The sequence below is a fragment of the Bombina bombina genome, chromosome 4, assembly GCF_027579735.1.
Source record: "Bombina bombina isolate aBomBom1 chromosome 4, aBomBom1.pri, whole genome shotgun sequence".
NCBI classification, from domain to species: domain Eukaryota; kingdom Metazoa; phylum Chordata; class Amphibia; order Anura; family Bombinatoridae; genus Bombina; species Bombina bombina.
The window spans coordinates 904096879-904116258 of NC_069502.1; the positions used below are offsets into that span (position 1 = coordinate 904096879).

Genomic DNA, 19380 nt, shown 5'->3' on the forward strand with positions numbered 1-19380 from the left:
CCAGGAGGGGCAAAGTTTCCCAAACCTCAAAATGCCTATAAATACACCCCTTACCACACCCACAATTCAGTTTAACGAATAGCCAATAAGTGGGGTGACAAAGAAAGGCGTAAAAAGCATCAACAAAGGAATTTGGAAATAATTGTGCTTTATACAAAAAAATCATAACTACCATAGAAAGGGTGGGCCTCATGGACTCTTGCCAATATGAAAGAAATTAATTTATCAGGTAAGTTTTTACATAAATTGTTTTCTTTCATGCAATTGGCAAGAGTCCATGAGCTAGTGACGTATGGGATAGCAATACCCAAGATGTGGAACTCCACGCAAGAGTCACTACAGAGGGAGGGATGAAAATAAAAACAGCCATTTCTCACTGAAAAAATAACTCACAACCCAAAATATAAGTTAATTCTCTTTAAATGAAAAGAAAATAATTAAAACATAAGCAGAAGAATCAAACAAACAGCTGCCTGAAAAACGTTTCTACCAAAAACTGCTTCCAAAGAAGCGAATACATCAAAACGGTAGAATTTAGTAAATGTATGCAAAGAAGACCAGGTTGCTGCTTTGCAAATCTGATCAACTGAAGCTTCATTCTTAAAAGCCCACAAAGTGGAGACTGATCTAGTAGAATGAGCTGTAATTCTCTGAGACGGGGCTTGACCCGACCCCAAATAAGCTGAATGAAACCAAAGCTTTAACCATGAAGCCAAGGAAACTGCAGAAGCCCTCTGACCTTTCCTAGAACCAGAAAAGATAACAAATAGACTAGAAGTCATCCTGAAATCTTTAGTAGCTTCAACATAAAATTTCAAAGCTCTTACCACAACCAAAGAATGGAAGGATTTCTCCAAAGAATTCTTAGGATTAGGACACAAGGAAGGGACAACAATTTCTCTATTAATGTTGTTAGAAATCACAACCTTAGGAAAGAATTTAAATGAAGTCCGCAAAACCGCCTTATACTGATGAAAAATCAGAAAAAGAGATTCACAATAAAGAGTAGATAATTCAGAAACTTTTCTAGCAGAAGAGATGGCCAAAAGGAACAACACTTTCTAAGAAAGTAGTTTAATATCCAAAGAATGCATAGGCTCAAATGAAGAATGTAAAGCCTTCAAAACCAAATTAAGACTCCAAGGAGGAGAAATTGATTTAATGACAAACCAAAGCCTGTTAAAAACGGTGAATATCAGGAAGCTTAGCAATCTTTCTGTGAATTAAGACAGAATGAGCAAAGATTTGTCCCTTCAAGGAACTTGCAGACAAAACCTTATCCAAACCATCCTGAAGAAACTGTAAAATTCTAGGAATTCTGAAAGAATGCCAAGCGAATTTATAAGAACACCACCATGAAAATAAGTCTTCCAAGCTCGATAATAAATCTTTCTAGAAAAAGATTTACTAGCCTGTAACATAGTATTAATCACTGAGTCAGAGAAACTTCTATGACTAAGCACTAGGCAATCAATTCCCATACCTTCAGATTTGAAATCCCGATGGAAAAAAAATGGACCTTGAGACAGAAGATCCGCATACCAAAACCTGTGAGGCCATGCTGGAGCTACCAGCAATACAAATGACTGTTCCATGATGATTTTGGATATCACTCTTGGAAGAAGAACTAGAGGCGGGAAAATATAAGCAGGTTGGTAGCACCAAGGAAGTGACAACGCATCCACTGCTTCTGCCTGAAGATCCCTGGACAGGTACCTGGGAAGTTTCTTGTTTAGATGAGAAGCCATCAGATCTATTTCTGGAAGACCCCACATCTGAACAATCTGAGAAAACACATCTGGATGGAGAGACCACTCCCCCAGATGTCTGACGGCTGAGATAATCTGCTTCCCAATTGTCTACACCTGGGATATGTACCACAGAAATTAGACAAGAGTTGGATTCCACCCAAGAAAGTATTCAAGATATTTCTATCGAAGCTAGGGGACTGTGAGTCCCACCCTGATAATTGACATATGCCACAGCTGTGATATTGTCTGTCTTAAAGCAAATTAATGGTTCTCTCTTCAACAGAGGCTAAGCCTGAAGAGCCCTGAAAATTGCACGGAGTTCCAAAATATTGATTGGTAATCTCGCCTCTTGAGATTCCCAAACCCCTTGTGCTGTCAGAGATCCCCAAACAGCTCCCCAACCTGAAAAGACTTGCATCTGTTGTGATCACAGTCCAGGTTGGACGAACCAAAGAGGCCCCTAGAACTATACGATGGTGATCTAACCACCAAGTCAGAGATAGTCTAACATTGGGATTTAAGGATATTTATTGTGATATCCTTGTATAATCCCTGCACCATTGATTCAGCATACAAAGCTGGAGAGGTCTCATATGAAAAACAAGCAAAGGGAATTGCGTCCGATGCTGCAGTCATGAGACCTAAAACTTCCATGCACATAGCTACTGAAGGGAATAATAGAGACTGAAGGTTCCGACAAGCTGAAACCAATTTAAATGGTCTCTTGTCTGTTAGAGACAAAGTCATGGACACTGAATCTATCTGGAAACCTAAAAAGGTGACCCTTGTCTGAGGAATCAAGGAACTTTTTGGTAAATTGATCCTCCAACCATGTCTTTTGAAGAAACAACACTAGTTGATTTGTGTGAGATTCTGCAGAACGTAAAGACTGAGCAAGTACCAAGATATCGTCCAAATAAGGAAACACCGCAACACCCCGCTCTCTGATAACAGAGAGTAGGACACCAAGAACCTTTGAAAAGATTCCTAAGGCTGTCACTAGGCCAAAAAGGAAGAGCAACAAATTGGTAATGCTGGTCTAAAAAAAGAGAATCTCAGAAATTGAAAGCAATCTGGAAGAATCAGAATGAAGATATGCATCCTGTAAGTCTAATGTAGGCATATAATGCCCTTGCTGAACAAAAAGCAGAATAGACCTTATAGTCGCAATTTCGAAAGTTGGTACTCATATCGATTAAAAATTTTTATATCCAAAACTGATTTGAATAAATAGATTTGAATAAAACCCCGGACCATGTTCCTGAAATGGAAATGGCATGATTACCCCAGATAACTCCAGGTCTGAAACACACTTCAGGAAAGCCTGAGCCTTTACTGGGTTTGCTGGAATGCGTGAGAGAAAAAAATCTTCTCACAGCCAGTCTTACTCTGAATCCTATTCTGTACCCCTGAGAGACAATATTCTGAATCCAATGATTTTGGACCGAATTGATCAAAACATCGTAGAAAAAAATCTTAATCTGCCCCCTACCAGCTGAGCTGGAATAAGAGCCGCACCTTCATGCAGACTTAGGGGCTGGCTTTGATCTCTTAAATGGCTTGGATTTATTCCAATTTGAAGACAGCTTCCAATTGGAAACTGATTCCTTGGGGAAGAATTAGGTTTCTGTTCCTTATTTGAGAACGAAAACGGTTAGAAGCTTTAAATTTACTCTTAGATCTTATCTTGAGGTAAAAAAACTCCCTTCCCCCCAGTCACAGTTGAAATTATTGAATCCAACTGTGAACCAAATAATTTATTACCTTGGAAGGAAAGAAATAGCAATCTGGACTTAAGTCATATCAGCATTCCCAGATTTAAGCCACAAAACTCTTCTAGCTAAAATAGCTAAAGACCGAGATTTAACATCAATTTTTATGATATCAAAAAAACAGAATTTATGTTTACCTGATAAATTACTTTCTCCAACGGTGTGTCCGGTCCACGGCGTCATCCTTACTTGTGGGATATTCTCTTCCCCAACAGGAAATGGCAAAGAGCCCAGCAAAGCTGGTCACATGATCCCTCCTAGGCTCCGCCTACCCCAGTCATTCGACCGACGTTAAGGAGGAATATTTGCATAGGAGAAACCATATGGTACCGTGGTGACTGTAGTTAAAGAAAATAAATTATCAGACCTGATTAAAAAAACCAGGGCGGGCCGTGGACCGGACACACCGTTGGAGAAAGTAATTTATCAGGTAAACATAAATTCTGTTTTCTCCAACATAGGTGTGTCCGGTCCACGGCGTCATCCTTACTTGTGGGAACCAATACCAAAGCTTTAGGACACGGATGAAGGGAGGGAGCAAATCAGGTCACCTAAATGGAAGGCACCACGGCTTGCAAAACCTTTCTCCCAAAAATAGCCTCAGAAGAAGCAAAAGTATCAAACTTGTAAAATTTGGTAAAAGTGTGCAGTGAAGACCAAGTCGCTGCCCTACATATCTGATCAACAGAAGCCTCGTTCTTGAAGGCCCATGTGGAAGCCACAGCCCTAGTGGAATGAGCCGTGATTCTTTCGGGAGGCTGCCGTCCGGCAGTCTCGTAAGCCAATCTGATGATGCTTTTAATCCAAAAAGAGAGAGAGGTAGAAGTTGCTTTTTGACCTCTCCTTTTACCGGAATAAACAACAAACAAGGAAGATGTTTGTCTAAAATCCTTTGTAGCATCTAAATAGAATTTTAGAGCGCGAACAACATCCAAATTGTGCAACAAACGTTCCTTCTTTGAAACTGGTTTCGGACACAGAGAAGGTACGATAATCTCCTGGTTAATGTTTTTGTTAGAAACAACTTTTGGAAGAAAACCAGGTTTAGTACGTAAAACCACCTTATCTGCATGGAACACCAGATAAGGAGGAGAACACTGCAGAGCAGATAATTCTGAAACTCTTCTAGCAGAAGAAATTGCAACTAAAAACAAAACTTTCCAAGATAATAACTTAATATCAACGGAATGTAAGGGTTCAAACGGAACCCCCTGAAGAACTGAAAGAACTAAGTTGAGACTCCAAGGAGGAGTCAAAGGTTTGTAAACAGGCTTAATTCTAACCAGAGCCTGAACAAAGGCTTGAACATCTGGCACAGCTGCCAGCTTTTTGTGAAGTAACACAGACAAGGCACTACAGTTAAACACTAAAAAACTCTAAGCCATCTCCGTGGAGATGTTGCCTGTACAACGGCAAAGAGAATGACTGGGGTAGGCGGAGCCTAGGAGGGATCATGTGACCAGCTTTGCTGGGCTCTTTGCCATTTCCTGTTGGGGAAGAGAATATCCCACAAGTAAGGATGACGCCGTGGACCGGACACACCTATGTTGGAGAAAAGACATCACAAAAGAAATTATTAGCATGTTGAATCAAGTTAACAATGCTAGACAAACCATGATTCGATGCGCTAAAGTTTCCAACCAAAAAGTTGAAGCAGCTGCAACATCAGCCAAAGAAATTTCAGGCCTAAGAAGACCTGAAAATAAATAAGCTTTCCTTAGATAAAATACAAGTTTCCTATCTAAAGGATCTTTAAAAGAAATACTATCTTTCGTAGGAATAGTAGTACGTTTAGCAAGAGTAGAGATAGCCTCATCAAATTTGGGAATCTTTTCCCAAAACTCCAATCTAACTGCTGGCAAAGGATACAATTTTTTAAACCTTAAAGAAGGAATAAAAGAAGTACCAGGCCTATTCCATTCCTTAGAAATCATATCAGAAAAAGCATCAGGGACTGAAAAAAACTCTGAAATTACCACAGGAGGTTTATAAACAGAATTTAAACGTTTACTAGCTTTAATATCAAGAGGACTAGTCTCCTCAATATCCAATATAATCAACACTTCTTTAACAAAGAACGAATGTACTCCATTTTAAATAAATAAGTAGATTTGTCAGTGTCAATATCTGAGGAAGGATCTTCTGAATCAGATAGATCCTCATCAGAGGAGGATAATTCAGTATGTTGTCGGTCATTTGAAATTTCAACAACTTTATAAGAAGTTTAAAAAGAAGTTTAAAAAGACCTTTAAATTTATTAGACGGCGGGATGGCAGACAAAGCCTTCTGAATTTGAGTCAGCAATAAATTCTTATAAATTCACAGGTATATCTAGTACATTAGATGTTAAAAGAACAGCAACAGGCAATCTACTATTACTGATGGACACATTCTCTGCATGTAAAAGTTTATCATGACAACTTATTACAAACCACAGCTGGAGATATAATCTCCACAAGATTCCAACAAATGTACTTAGCTTTGGTAGAACTGTTATCAGTCAGCAGGATTCCAACAGTGATTTCTGAAACAGGATCAGATTGAGACATCTTGCAAATGTAAGAGAAAAAAACAACATATAAAACAAAATGATCAATTTCCTTATATGGCAGTTTCAGGAATGGGAAAAAAAATGCAAACAGCATAGCCCTCTGGTAGAGAAAAAAGGCAAGAGGCATAAAGGAATGGGGTTTAAAATAATGAAAATATTTGGCGCCAAGTATGACGCACAAACATGTTTTGGCGCTAACAACATCCGGAAATGACACACTTGTGTCATTGAAGACGCAACCTTGTGAAAGGACTCGGCGTCGACAGAGAGGCAGGAAATTACGAATTTGCGTCATCGAACGTAACTTAGCACCAAAAATGACGCAATATAGTTTGGCATTTTGCGCCCTCGTGAGCCTAATTCTGCCCGCAAATTTAAAATAACAGTCAATTGAAAAAAGACTATACCCCAGGTAACAAATAAATGTTCCTAAAAAATGCATTTCCCAGATATGAAACAGACAGTCTGCAAAAGGAAATATACTGAAACTTGAATCATGGCAAATATAAGTACAATACATATATTTAGAACTTTATATAAATGCATATAAGTGCCAAACCATAGCTGAGAGTGTCTTAAAGTATCAGTAAACGTAAAAAATGATGTTATATAATTCTGCACATAGTGCAGAAATATATAACATATTAGCCTTATCGTTATAAAACCTTATTTGCCCTTTGAATTTTTAAAAAATATGACAGGTTTTCAGACCCGCTCTCTGCTGAGCAGGTCTGTTTTTTTTTACACAGCGCATCGGGCCAGCTGTATAGTCACAGCCCGGCCCGACCGCGCCATAACACTAAGTGCAGCTCGCTCCTGCTCTGTCAGACAGAGCAGGAGCGAGCTGCACTTAGTGTTATGGCGCGGTCGGGCCGGGCTGTGACTATACAGCTGGCCCGATGCGCTGTGTAAAAAAAAAACAGACCTGCTCAGCAGAGAGCGGGTCTGAAAACCTGTCATATTTTTTAAAAATTCAAAGGGCAAATAAGGTTCTATAATTATAAGGCTAATATGTTATATAATTCTGCACTATTTACGTTTACTGTCCCTTTAAGTAATGAAAACATACTTACCAAAAGACATAGAAGAAAACAGAGTATAAGACCTGAACCACACGTCAGACATAAGTTTTGCCTCAATATGAGGTAAAAATATATAATTATATGTCTATACAAATTCATGGAAATAAAAACTGCATGAAAAAAAACACATGTTGAAATAAGTCCCCATACATAAAAAGGAATACTATATATGATACTGATCTATTAACACATGTCCCTGTACCAGACAGGGTAAACCATTATATATATGAAATATAAGTATATTTAAGGGCACTTAGTAAGCTAAGAATATTTCATGCTTAATATACAAAAAAAATGCCACTAGAGGGCAGACATTACCAAGAAATTCATAATAAAGGAGCATTTTATCGCCTACAAATTCAGAGAAATAAAAATGAGGACAAGCTGAGCCCAAATTCCTTAGAGAGACCTATAAGAGTTTATACACAATACAATTGTAAATTCCAACACTGCTCAAAAGACCGCCATCAAAGCGACCTAATAAGTCCTATTACAAGTGCAATCAGAGCTCCAAGTAGTACACAAAATGATATGGGCTAGCATACACTTACAAGGAAATAAATCCCTTTTTTCATAAAAGAAAAAATAGCGCAAGTCAGATCTGACAATGGAGTCTGCGAAAAGAGATGCCCAAAGAAACATCTGGCAGGAATATTAACCCCACCGCTACTGGTTTTAGTCTCCACACCAAAAAGACTGTAAATATTTAAGAGCATACAAACATTGTACAAAAGTGCCGCTCCAAAAAGGGTCCTCAGCCCACTAGTGAAAGCTAGGCTATGACGGAGACCCTCTATAAGAGGAAGTAAAGAAGAGCCCAACCACAGCTAGTGTCAGATGTCTGACACAGCACCGCCGTAACACAGCTGAAGGTGGGAAAAAATATTTAACCCCATATTTTAAATACGCTGATTAGACCCGGGCTCCAAAAAAGTTTACACTCATGGTCCGGTTTGTATAAAAATGAACCCACTTTGGGTACAAAACAGTAAAACACAGAGAGAGAGGTCCCTGACTATACCAGGAACCCGTACTGCGATCTGTGTAAATGAACCCTTATGCCTAAAAGGGCATCCATAGTAAGGACCTTTCCAAATCCTAACAGGATTATTGAGACCCATATTTACCAATGAGCAACCGGCAAGCTGAAGTCTCTACATTTATACAAATGCCGGCATTGAGGGATTTTACAGTCTTTGGCGTTTCACTTAGCCAGAGCCCCTCAATGTCCACCCACACTAAGAATTATGAACAAGTTCCTTACCCTCATAAGGCCATTCTGACAACAAACCATGAGGGCAGAGAACCAGGACTCACGGTTAGAAGTCTTCTTTCTTCTATTCCAGCTACTGGTCTGTCAGTCTCACCAGTTTCTGACAGGGACCCTGGATCAACTGTGGGCAGACATATAATTGTAGGTGTGACAGGGCCACCAAGCCTGACAGGGACCTGAAGAAAAAGAAAGTAACCAACCCTGGGTTTCTATAATAGGGGTAGCAATAATGTTAAAAACAAAGCAAAGACAACCTCGCCACTTTCTAACTGCTAAAAGCCACCATTACTCTTACTCAAGAGATTGACATAGACACAGCATAACCCTAATGCTTGCTTGCAGGGAAAAGCACCAATAAAAGGATTAAATATTTTCAGACACCAACTTTGCACAACCTCCCTTGACAGAGGCAAAGAGAATGACTGGGGGTTATGGGTATTAACAGCTTTGCTGGGGTGAACTCTGCCTCCTCCTGCTGGCCAGGAGTTGAATATCCCACTAGTAATTGAAATGACGTTGCGGACTCTCCATGTCATAGGAAATAAAATATAAAACACTACACAAAAAACTCTTTAAAAACACAAGCTTGAATGATGTCACATATGTAGAATATAACATTTAATTGCACTTTCATATTTGCAGCCTTTTTCTTTTTTTAAAACTAAATTTGCATTTTTAACATTTAAAGTAGTGTATGTTAAACTAAAAAGTTACTTAATTAAAAGGTCACTTTAAATGTATGGCGTTTAATGGCTATTTCCCAAAAGAGCATAATTTTATTTTCTATATTACTTTGAGATTTTCATAAAAAAATAGACATACCAGTGTCTATGCATGACTCTAATGTTAGAACTTTTTGACGAGTTTCCATGTTAAAGATGCTTGTATGTCCACTGTTAAAGGATGCCACAATAAGAGCCGGATCACTACTAACAAGATCCACAGAAGAAGGAATCCCTAGTTCTAGAAGACAAAACAAATAATTTACTGATAAATCAAAAGCAACATCAGGAATGCAAATAAGAAAACAAAAAAACCATTACATACAATCTGAATAAGTAAAACATATGGAAAGGTTACCTAGATCCTCATTAAATATGCTTAATGCTGGTAAGGCTTCAGCTGCATTCCATACTCTTATTGTACCATCTGCTGAGGCAGACAATAGACGCTGATGAGCCGCACTATACACCAAACCCCACACAGCATCAGTGTGGCCTTCAAATGCTCCTCTCAGCACAGTAGGTTCTGTTTAAAGTGGGAAGAAAACAAGATTCAAACTTACTGGTGAATAAATTCATGCACAAATCAGCATTTGTGTGTATATGGCCACCTCCCACAACCTAGAAATGTCTCTCTCTCTCTCTCTCTCTCTCTCTCTCTCTCTCTCTCTCTCTCTCTATATATATATATATATATATATATATATATATATATATATATATATATATATATATATATATATATATATATATATATATATATATATATATATATATATATATATATATATATATATATATATATATATACACACACACCTCCCTTTCCTGCTTCAGTGAAATAAAACGGACATTTAAAAACTCAAACTAGAAAGAGGTGTTGGCACAAAATAGTGTTTAGAGGGATAGAAAGGTTAAAATGAAAATATGCATGGGTGCATTTTTTTGCAATATACTTCCATTATCAACAATGCTTCTAGTAAAAGTTATTACTGTTTTTAAGCGGCATACACACATATATGCTATGAGGGCGTGTACACCAATGTTAAAAAAAACATGCATGGTCAGAGAGCTGGCGTGTATTGGCTCTGAAGATGTAATTTGTGTCATACAAGCCACTGCTGACTCTGAGAAGGTGAGCAGTTTGATCCATTTCTCCTGGGAGTTACTCTTCCCTACCACTAGGAGGAGGCAAAGATTCCCAAACCCCCAGAGCCTTATATAATCCCTCCCACCTTACACATACCTCACTTTGCTTGGCTATACGTTAGACTGAGGTTAGGAAAAAAAAAATGTATGCTTACCTGATAAATTAATTTCTTTACGGATATGGAGAGTCCACGTCATTCCAATTACTAGCGGGAATATCAATCCTGGCCAGCAGGAGGAGGCAAAGAGCACCACAGCAAAGCTGTTAAGTGTCACTCCCCTACCCAAAATCCCCAGTCATTTGACCGAAGGGAAATGGAAAAAGAATAACACAAAAGTATAGAGGTGCCTGAGGATCAGTAAAAAAAAATGTCTTAATCAAGGGTGGGGTTGCAGACTCTTCATATCCGGAAAGAAAGAAATTTATCAGGTAAGCATACATTTTGTTTTCTTTCCTAAGATATGGAGAGTCTACAACGTCATTCCAATTACTAGTGGGAACCAATACCCAAGCTAAAGGAATGAATAGGGAGGGAGAACAAGACAGGCAGACAAACGGAAGGATTTGGAAAAGTATGCAGAGAGGACCAAGTTGCAGCCTTGCCAATCTATTCCACAGAAGCTTCATTTTTGAAAGCCTAGAAAGAGGAGACAGCCCTAGTAGAATGAGCTGTAATTCTCTCAGCAGGCTGTTGACCAGCAGTCTCATAAGCAAAACTAATTATACTTCTCAACCAGAGGGAAAGAAGTAGCAGTAGCCTTCTGACCCTTACACTTTGCTGAGAAACAAACATGGCAGAAGAATGGCAAAAATCCTTAGTCACCTGTAGGTAGAATTTTAGAGCACGCACAACATCCAAGCTGTGCAACAGACGTTCCTTATGAGAAGGACGATCAATTTCCTGATTAATATTTCTTTCCGAAACCACTTTAGGGAGAAACCCCAATTTAGTATGAAGAACTGTCTTATCCGCATGAAAGATAAGGTAAGGCTAATCACACTGCAAAGCTGAGAGTTCAGAAACTCTCCGAGCAGAAGAGATAGCAATGAGAAACACAACCTTCCAAGATAACAACTTAATATCTATGGAATGCATAGGCTCAAACGGAGCCTGCTGCTAAATTCTAAGAACAAGGTTAAAGCTCCAAGGAGGAACACCAGGTTTAAAAACAGGCCTGATTCTGACCAGGGCCTGACAAAAAGATAGAACTTCTGGCACATCTGCCAGACGCTTATATAAAAGAATAGATAAAGCAGAAATCTGACCTTTCAGAGTACTGACTGACAACCCTTTCTCCAGACCTTCGTGGAGAAAGGACACAATCCTAGGAATCCTGACCCTACTCAAGGAGTAGCACTTCGATTCACTCCAATAAAGGTATTTACGCCATACCTTATGGTAAATTTTACGAGTAACAGGCTTGAGATCCTGGATCATGGTCTCAATGACGAATCATAAAACCCACGCTTAGTCAGAACTAAGCGTTCAATCTTCAAGCAGTCAGCTTCATAGAAACGAGATTTGGATAGAGCAATGGACCCCGAGTTAGAAGGTCCTTCCTCAGTGGTAACCTCCAAGGTGAAAGAGATGACAACTTCACCAGATCTGCATACCAGATTCTGCGAGGCCATGCAGGAGCTATTAGAATTACCAACACTCTCTCCTGTTTGATACGAGCAATGACTCGTGGAAGGAGCGCAAACGGAGGAAACAGGTATGCTAGATCGAAATTCCAAGGAACCGCCAGAGCATATATCAGAGCTGCCTGCGGATCTCGACCTTGAACCGTACCTTGGAAGCTTGGCGTTCTGCCGAGAAGCCACCAGATCCAACTGCGGCACCCCTCACTTGAGGGTAAACCTGGAGAACACCTCCGGATGGAGAGCCCACTCCCCGGGATGAAATGTCTGTCTGCTCACGGAATCCGCCTCCCAGTTGTCAACTCCTGGAATGTGGATGGCAGATAAACAATTGTGAGCTTTCGCCCACTGAATAATCTGAGACACCTCCTTCATGGCTAAGGAACTCAGAGTTCCTCCCTGGTGGTTGATGTAAGCCACTGAGGTGATGTTGTCCGATTGGAACCTGATAAACCGGGCTAAGGACAACTGAGGCCAAACCATCAGAGCGTTTGGCCAATATGGAGAGAGCAGACTCCTCACGAGTCCATAGTCCCTGCGCCTTTAACGAGTCCCAGACTGCTCCCCAGCCTAGCCGGCTGGCGTCCGTGGTCACAATCACCCAGGAAGGTCTCCGGAAGCATGTGCCCTGAGAAAGCCACCACGGGAGAGAGTCTCTTGTCGACTGGTCTGAATCTATCCTCTGAGACAGATCCGAATGGTCTCCGTTCCAATGTCTGAGCATGCATAATTGCAGAGCTCTCAAATGGAATTGAGCAAAGGGAATGATGTCCATGGAATCGACCATCAGACCAATTACTTCCATGCACTGAGCCACTGATGGCTGAACAGTAGACTGTTGAGAGAGGGAAGAGGAGAGAATTTTGGATTTTCTGACCTCTGTCAGAATTTTTTTCATAGATAGGGAATCTATTATGGTACCTAAGAAAACCACCCTTGTAGCTGGAACAAGGGAACTCTTTCCCAGATTCACTTTCCATCCGTGGGAAAGTAAAAAGACAACAATATCTCTGTATAAGAGTATGCTTGTTGAAAAGATGGCGCCTGAACCAATATGCCGTCCAGGTAGGGCGCCACTGCAATTCCCCGAGACCTGACCACTGCCAAGAGAGCCCCCAGAATCTTTAAAAAATTCTGGGAGCTGTGGCAAGGCCAAACGGAAGAGCCACACACTGAAAGTGTTTGTCTAGAAAGGCGAATATCAGGAACTTGTGATGATCCCTGTGGATGGGAACATGAAGATACGCGTCCTTCAGGTCTATGGTCTTCATGAACTGACTCTTTTGGACCAAAGGAAGAATGGAACGAATGGTTTCCATTTTGAAGGACGGTACCCTGAGAAACTTATTGAGACACTTTAGGTCTAAAATGGGTCGAAAAGTTCCCTCTTTTTTGCGAATCACAAACAGATTTGAATAGAATCCTAGACCCTGTTCCCTTACAGGGACTGGAACAATAACTGCCAGAGAGAAAAGATCCTGAACGCAGTTCAAGAATGCCTCTCTTTACCTGATCTGCAGATTATCTTGGTGGAATCTGCCCTTGGGAGGAAGAGATTTGAATTCTATTTTGTAACCCTGAGATACTATGTCCACAGCCCAAGGATCTGGGACATCTCGTATCCAAGCTTGACAAAACAGGGAAAGTCTGCCCCCCACTTGAACTGATCACAGACCAGGGGCAGACCCCTCATGCTCACTTAGACTCAGCTGAGGGTTTCTTTGATTGCTTCCCCTTGTTCCAATACTGATTGGGTTTCCAAGAAAACTTGGATTGCTCCTGCTTGGAAGAGGAAGACTTTTGACCTTTAAAGTTATGAAAGGAACGAAAATTACTTTGACGTCCTTTAAATCTGTTCTTTTTATCCTGCGGTAGAAAAGACCCTTTTCCACCTGTAATATCAGAAATTATTTCTGCCAGGCCAGGTCCAAACAAAGTTTTTCCCTTGTAAGAAAGCGCCAGAAGCTTGGACTTGGTGGTAACATCAGCTGACCAAGAAAAGAAAAGAAAAGAAATAAAGCCTTGTGGAATCTCACCACCAAGAAAGATAAAATAAATTAATAAATTAATGTTTTCTTTCATACAGGGGGTGAAAGTCTAAAATCTATTACTCCTGGGAACTAATACCCAAGCCATGGAGAGCCCACGAATAATAAATTGAAGGGAGTTGAAGTTAAAGTTAAAAAAAAATAAAAAAATGTTTAAATGCAAACACAGAAAACTGCCTGAAGCACCTTTCTACCAAAAGCTGCTTCAGAAGTAGCAAAAACATTAAAATGGTAAAAAAAAAATTAAAAGTACGCAAAGACGACAAAGTAGATGCCTTGCAAATTTGGTCAACTGAAGCCTCATTCTTAAAGGCCCATGAAGTTACCACCAATGTAGTAGAATGAGCAGTAATCTGTTGCAATGGAAGGCTGACCTGCCTCCAAGTAAGCCTTTTGAATCATAGTTTCTTAACCAGAAAAGTGAACAAATTGGAAGTTTGTCTTAGTAGCATCAATGTAATACTTCAATGCCCTTACAACATCCATATTATGCAAAATATCTCTCTGAACCATTTTTAGGAGAAGCACACAAAAAAGGAACAATTCCTCTGCTAATGATGTCTGAAAAAACAACCTTAGGCAAAATATCAAGAGTAGTTCATAAAACTGCCTTATCCTGATGAAAAATCAAATGGAGGATCACAAGAAAGAGAACACGTATTACTAATTTAAGATTCCATGGAGGAGAAATTGTGTTGATTACAGGTTTGATACAAATCAATGGAAAAATGGACCTTGAGACAGAAGGTCTGACCTTAGAGGCAGAGGCCAAGGAGGACAACTGGGCATCTAAACTAGACCTGCATACCAAATCCTGTGAGGCCAAGCTGGAGCAATCAGAATCACTGAGGACTTTTCTAGACTTATCTTGGAAATCACTCTGGGTAGGAGTACCAGAGGAGGAAACAGATAAGCAACCAACCAAGGAGCTACCTATAGCATCCACTAACTCTGCGTGAGGGTCCCTGGACCTTGCAAAATATCTGGGAAGTTTGTTGTTGAAACAAGTGTCCATCAGATCTATGTCTGGGAGTTCCACAATCTGATTTAGCACATCCTGGTGAAGAGACCACTCCACTGGATGTAGAGATTGATGCTTACCAGTTGATCACCCCTGGATTATACCATTATTGTTCTGAAAGGCTGGATAACCAGAAATAGCTGGCTTAAGTAAATAATCTGCTTGTTAAAAGGCCCTTCTATGGAGGACTCAATTTCCAGTGGGTCCTTAAAAGTACTGTCTTCCAAAGGAATAGTAGTACGTTTAGCCATAGTAAAAATGGCCCCATCTACCCTGGGAACTGTTGTCCATAAATATAAATTAGCAGCAGGTTAAGGATAAGAACTTTTTAAACCTTGAAGGAGGATTAATTTCCTGGCTTAGATCATTCCCTAGAAATCATGTCAGAGACAGCATCAGGAATAGGGAAAACGTCAGGGAGTTGTACAACAATTTTATAAACTGAATTCAAATGATTACAAGACTTATCAGAAACTTTAGAATCTTTAAAATCTAAAGTAATTAAAACCTTTTTTCAAATTTAGCATATTTGTTCTCTTAACAAAAAACATAATTTATGTAAGAACTTACCTGATAAATTCATTTCTTTCATATTAGCAAGAGTCCATGAGCTAGTGACGTATGGGATATACATTCCTACCAGGAGGGGCAAAATTTCCCAAACCTCAAAATGCCTATAAATACACCCCTCACCACACCCACAATTCAGTTTAACGAATAGCCAAGAAGTGGGGTGATAAAAAAGTGCGAAAGCATATAAAATAAGGAATTGGAATAATTGTGCTTTATACAAAAATCATAACCACCACAAAAAAAGGGTGGGCCTCATGGACTCTTGCTAATATGAAAGAAATGAATTTATCAGGTAAGTTCTTACATAAATTATGTTTTCTTTCATGTAATTAGCAAGAGTCCATGAGCTAGTGACGTATGGGATAATGATTACCCAAGATGTGGATCTTTCCACGCAAAAGTCACTAGAGAGGGAGGGATAAAATAAAGACAGCCAATTCCTGCTGAAAATAATCCACACCCAAAATAAAGTTTAATGAAAAACATAAGCAGAAGATTCAAACTGAAACCGCTGCCTGAAGTACTTTTCTACCAAAAACTGCTTCAGAAGAAGAAAATACATCAAAATGGTAGAATTTAGTAAAAGTATGCAAAGAGGACCAAGTTGCTGCTTTGCAAATCTGATCAATCGAAGCTTCATTCCTAAACGCCCAGGAAGTAGAAACTGACCTAGTAGAATGAGCTGTAATCCTTTGAGGCGGAGTTTTACCCGACTCAACATAGGCAAGATAAATTAAAGATTTCAACCAAGATGCCAAAGAAATGGCAGAAGCTTTCTGGCCTTTTCTAGAACCGGAAAAGATAACAAATAAACTAGAAGTCTTTCGGAAAGACTTAGTAGCTTCAACATAATATTTCAAAGCTCTAACAACATCCAAAGAATGTAACGATTTCTCCTTAGAATTCTTAGGATTAGGACATAATGAAGGAACCACAATTTCTCTACTAATGTTGTTGGAATTCACAACTTTAGGTAAAAATTCAAAAGAAGTTCGCAACACTGCCTTATCCTGATGAAAAATCAGAAAAGGAGACTCACAAGAAAGAGCAGATAATTCAGAAACTCTTCTGGCAGAAGAGATTGCCAAAAGGAACAAAACTTTCCAAGAAAGTAATTTAATGTCCAATGAATGCATAGGTTCAAACGGAGGAGCTTGAAGAGCCCCTAGAACCAAATTCAAACTCCAAGGAGGAGAAATTGACTTAATGACAGGTTTTATACGAACCAAAGCTTGTACAAAACAATGAATATCAGGAAGATTAGCAATCTTTCTGTGAAAAAGAACAGAAAGAGCAGAGATTTGTCCTTTCAAGGAACTTGCGGACAAACCTTTATCTAAACCATCCTGAAGAAACTGTAAAATTCTTGGAATTCTAAAAGAATGCCAAGAAAAATGATGAGAAAGACACCAAGAAATATAAGTCTTCCAGACTCTATAATATATCTCTCTGGATACAGATTTACGAGCCTGTAACATAGTATTAATCACAGAGTCAGAGAAACCTCTTTGACTAAGAATCAAGCGTTCAATCTCCATACCTTTAAATTTAAGGATTTGAGATCCTGATGGAAAAAAGGACCTTGCGACAGAAGGTCTGGTCGTAGCGGAAGAGTCCACGGATGGCAAGAGGCCATCCGGACAAGATCCGCATACCAAAACCTGTGAGGCCATGCCGGAGCTACCAGCAGAACAAACGAGCATTCCTTCAGAATCTTGGAGATTACTCTTGGAAGAAGAACTAGAGGCGGAAAGATATAAGCAGGATGATACTTCCAAGGAAGTGATAATGCATCCACTGCTTCCGCCTGAGGATCCCGGGATCTGGACAGATACCTGGGAAGTTTCTTGTTTAGATGAGACGCCATCAGATCTATTTCTGGAAGCTCCCACATTTGAACAATCTGAAGAAATACCTCTGGGTGAAGAGACCATTCGCCCGGATGCAACGTTTGGCGACTGAGATAATCCGCTTCCCAATTGTCTATACCTGGGATATGAACCGCAGAGATTAGACAGGAGCTGGATTCCGCCCAAACCAGAATTCGAGATACTTCTTTCATAGCCAGAGGACTGTGAGTCCCTCCTTGATGATTGATGTATGCCACAGTTGTGACATTGTCTGTCTGAAAACAAATGAACGATTCTCTCTTCAGAAGAGGCCAAGACTGAAGAGCTCTGAAAATTGCACGGAGTTCCAAAATATTGATCGGTAATCTCACCTCCTGAGATTCCCAAACTCCTTGTGCCGTCAGAGATCCCCACACAGCTCCCCAACCTGTGAGACTTGAATCTGTTGAAATTACAGTCCAGGTCGGAAGCACAAAAGAAGCCCCCTGAATTAAACGATGGTGATCTGTCCACCACGTTAGAGAGTGTCGTACAATCGGGTTTAAAGATATTAATTGAGATATCTTTGTGTAATCCCTGCACCATTGATTCAGCATACAGAGCTGAAGAGGTCGCATGTGAAAACGAGCAAAGGGGATCGCGTCCGATGCAGCAGTCATAAGACCTAGAATTTCCATGCATAAGGCTACCGAAGGGAATGATTGTGACTGAAGGTTTCGACAAGCTGAAATCAATTTTAGACGTCTCTTGTCTGTTAAAGACAGAGTCATGGACACTGAATCTATCTGGAAACCCAGAAAGGTTACCCTTGTCTGAGGAATCAATGAACTTTTTGGTAAATTGATCCTCCAACCATGATCTTGAAGAAACAACACAAGTCGATTCGTATGAGATTCTGCTAAATGTAAAGACTGAGCAAGTACCAAGATATCGTCCAAATAAGGAAATACCACAATACCCTGTTCTCTGATTACAGACAGAAGGGCACCGAGAACCTTTGTAAAAATTCTTGGAGCTGTAGCTAGGCCAAACGGCAGAGCCACAAACTGGTAATGCTTGTCCAGAAAAGAGAATCTCAGGAACTGATAATGATCTGGATGAATCGGAATATGCAGATAAGCATCCTGTAAATCTATTGTGGACATATAATGCCCTTGCTGAACAAAAGGCAAGACAGTCCTTACAGTTACCATTTTGAACGTTGGTATCCTTACATAACGATTCAATATTTTTAGATCCAGAACTGGTCTGAAGGAATTCTCCTTCTTTGGTACAATGAAAAGATTTGAATAAAACCCCATCCCCTGTTCCAGAATTGGAACTGGCATAATTACTCCAGCCAACTCTAGATCTGAAACACAATTCAGAAATGCTTGAGCTTTCACTGGATTTACTGGGACACGGGAAAGAAAAAATCTCTTTGCAGGAGGTCTCATCTTGAAACCAATTCTGTACCCTTCTGAAACAATGTTCTGAATCCAAAGATTGTGAACAGAATTGATCCAAATTTCTTTGAAAAAACGTAACCTGCCCCCTACCAGCTGAGCTGGAATGAGGGCCGCACCTTCATGTGGACTTAGAAGCAGGCTTTGCCTTTCTAGAAGGCTTGGATTTATTCCAGACTGGAGATGGTTTCCAAACTGAAACTGCTCCTGAGGATGAAGGATCAGGCTTTTGTTCTTTGTTGAAACGAAAGGAACGAAAACGATTATTAGCCCTGTTTTTACCCTTAGATTTTTTATCCTGTGGTAAAAAAGTTCCTTTCCCACCAGTAACAGTTGAGATAATGGAATCCAACTGAGAACCAAATAATTTGTTACCCTGGAAAGAAATGGAAAGTAGAGTTGATTTAGAAGCCATATCAGCATTCCAAGTTTTAAGCCATAAAGCTCTTCTAGCTAAAATAGCTAGAGACATAAACCTGACATCAACTCTGATACTATCAA

General features: G+C 39.9%; 1 protein-coding gene across 2 annotated transcripts in view; it reads right to left on the reverse strand.

Moving 5' to 3' along the window:
- The window catches only part of STRN (striatin), a 574950-nt gene that overhangs the window by 42568 nt on the left and 513002 nt on the right, over positions 1-19380 (reverse strand). For both annotated transcript variants that reach the window (XM_053711828.1, XM_053711827.1), the window contains 2 exons: positions 9510-9677; positions 9252-9392 (listed from right to left, as the gene is read on the reverse strand). In XM_053711828.1, the coding sequence (XP_053567803.1) occupies positions 9252-9392; positions 9510-9677 (309 nt within the window). The remainder of the gene's footprint in view (positions 1-9251; positions 9393-9509; positions 9678-19380) is intronic.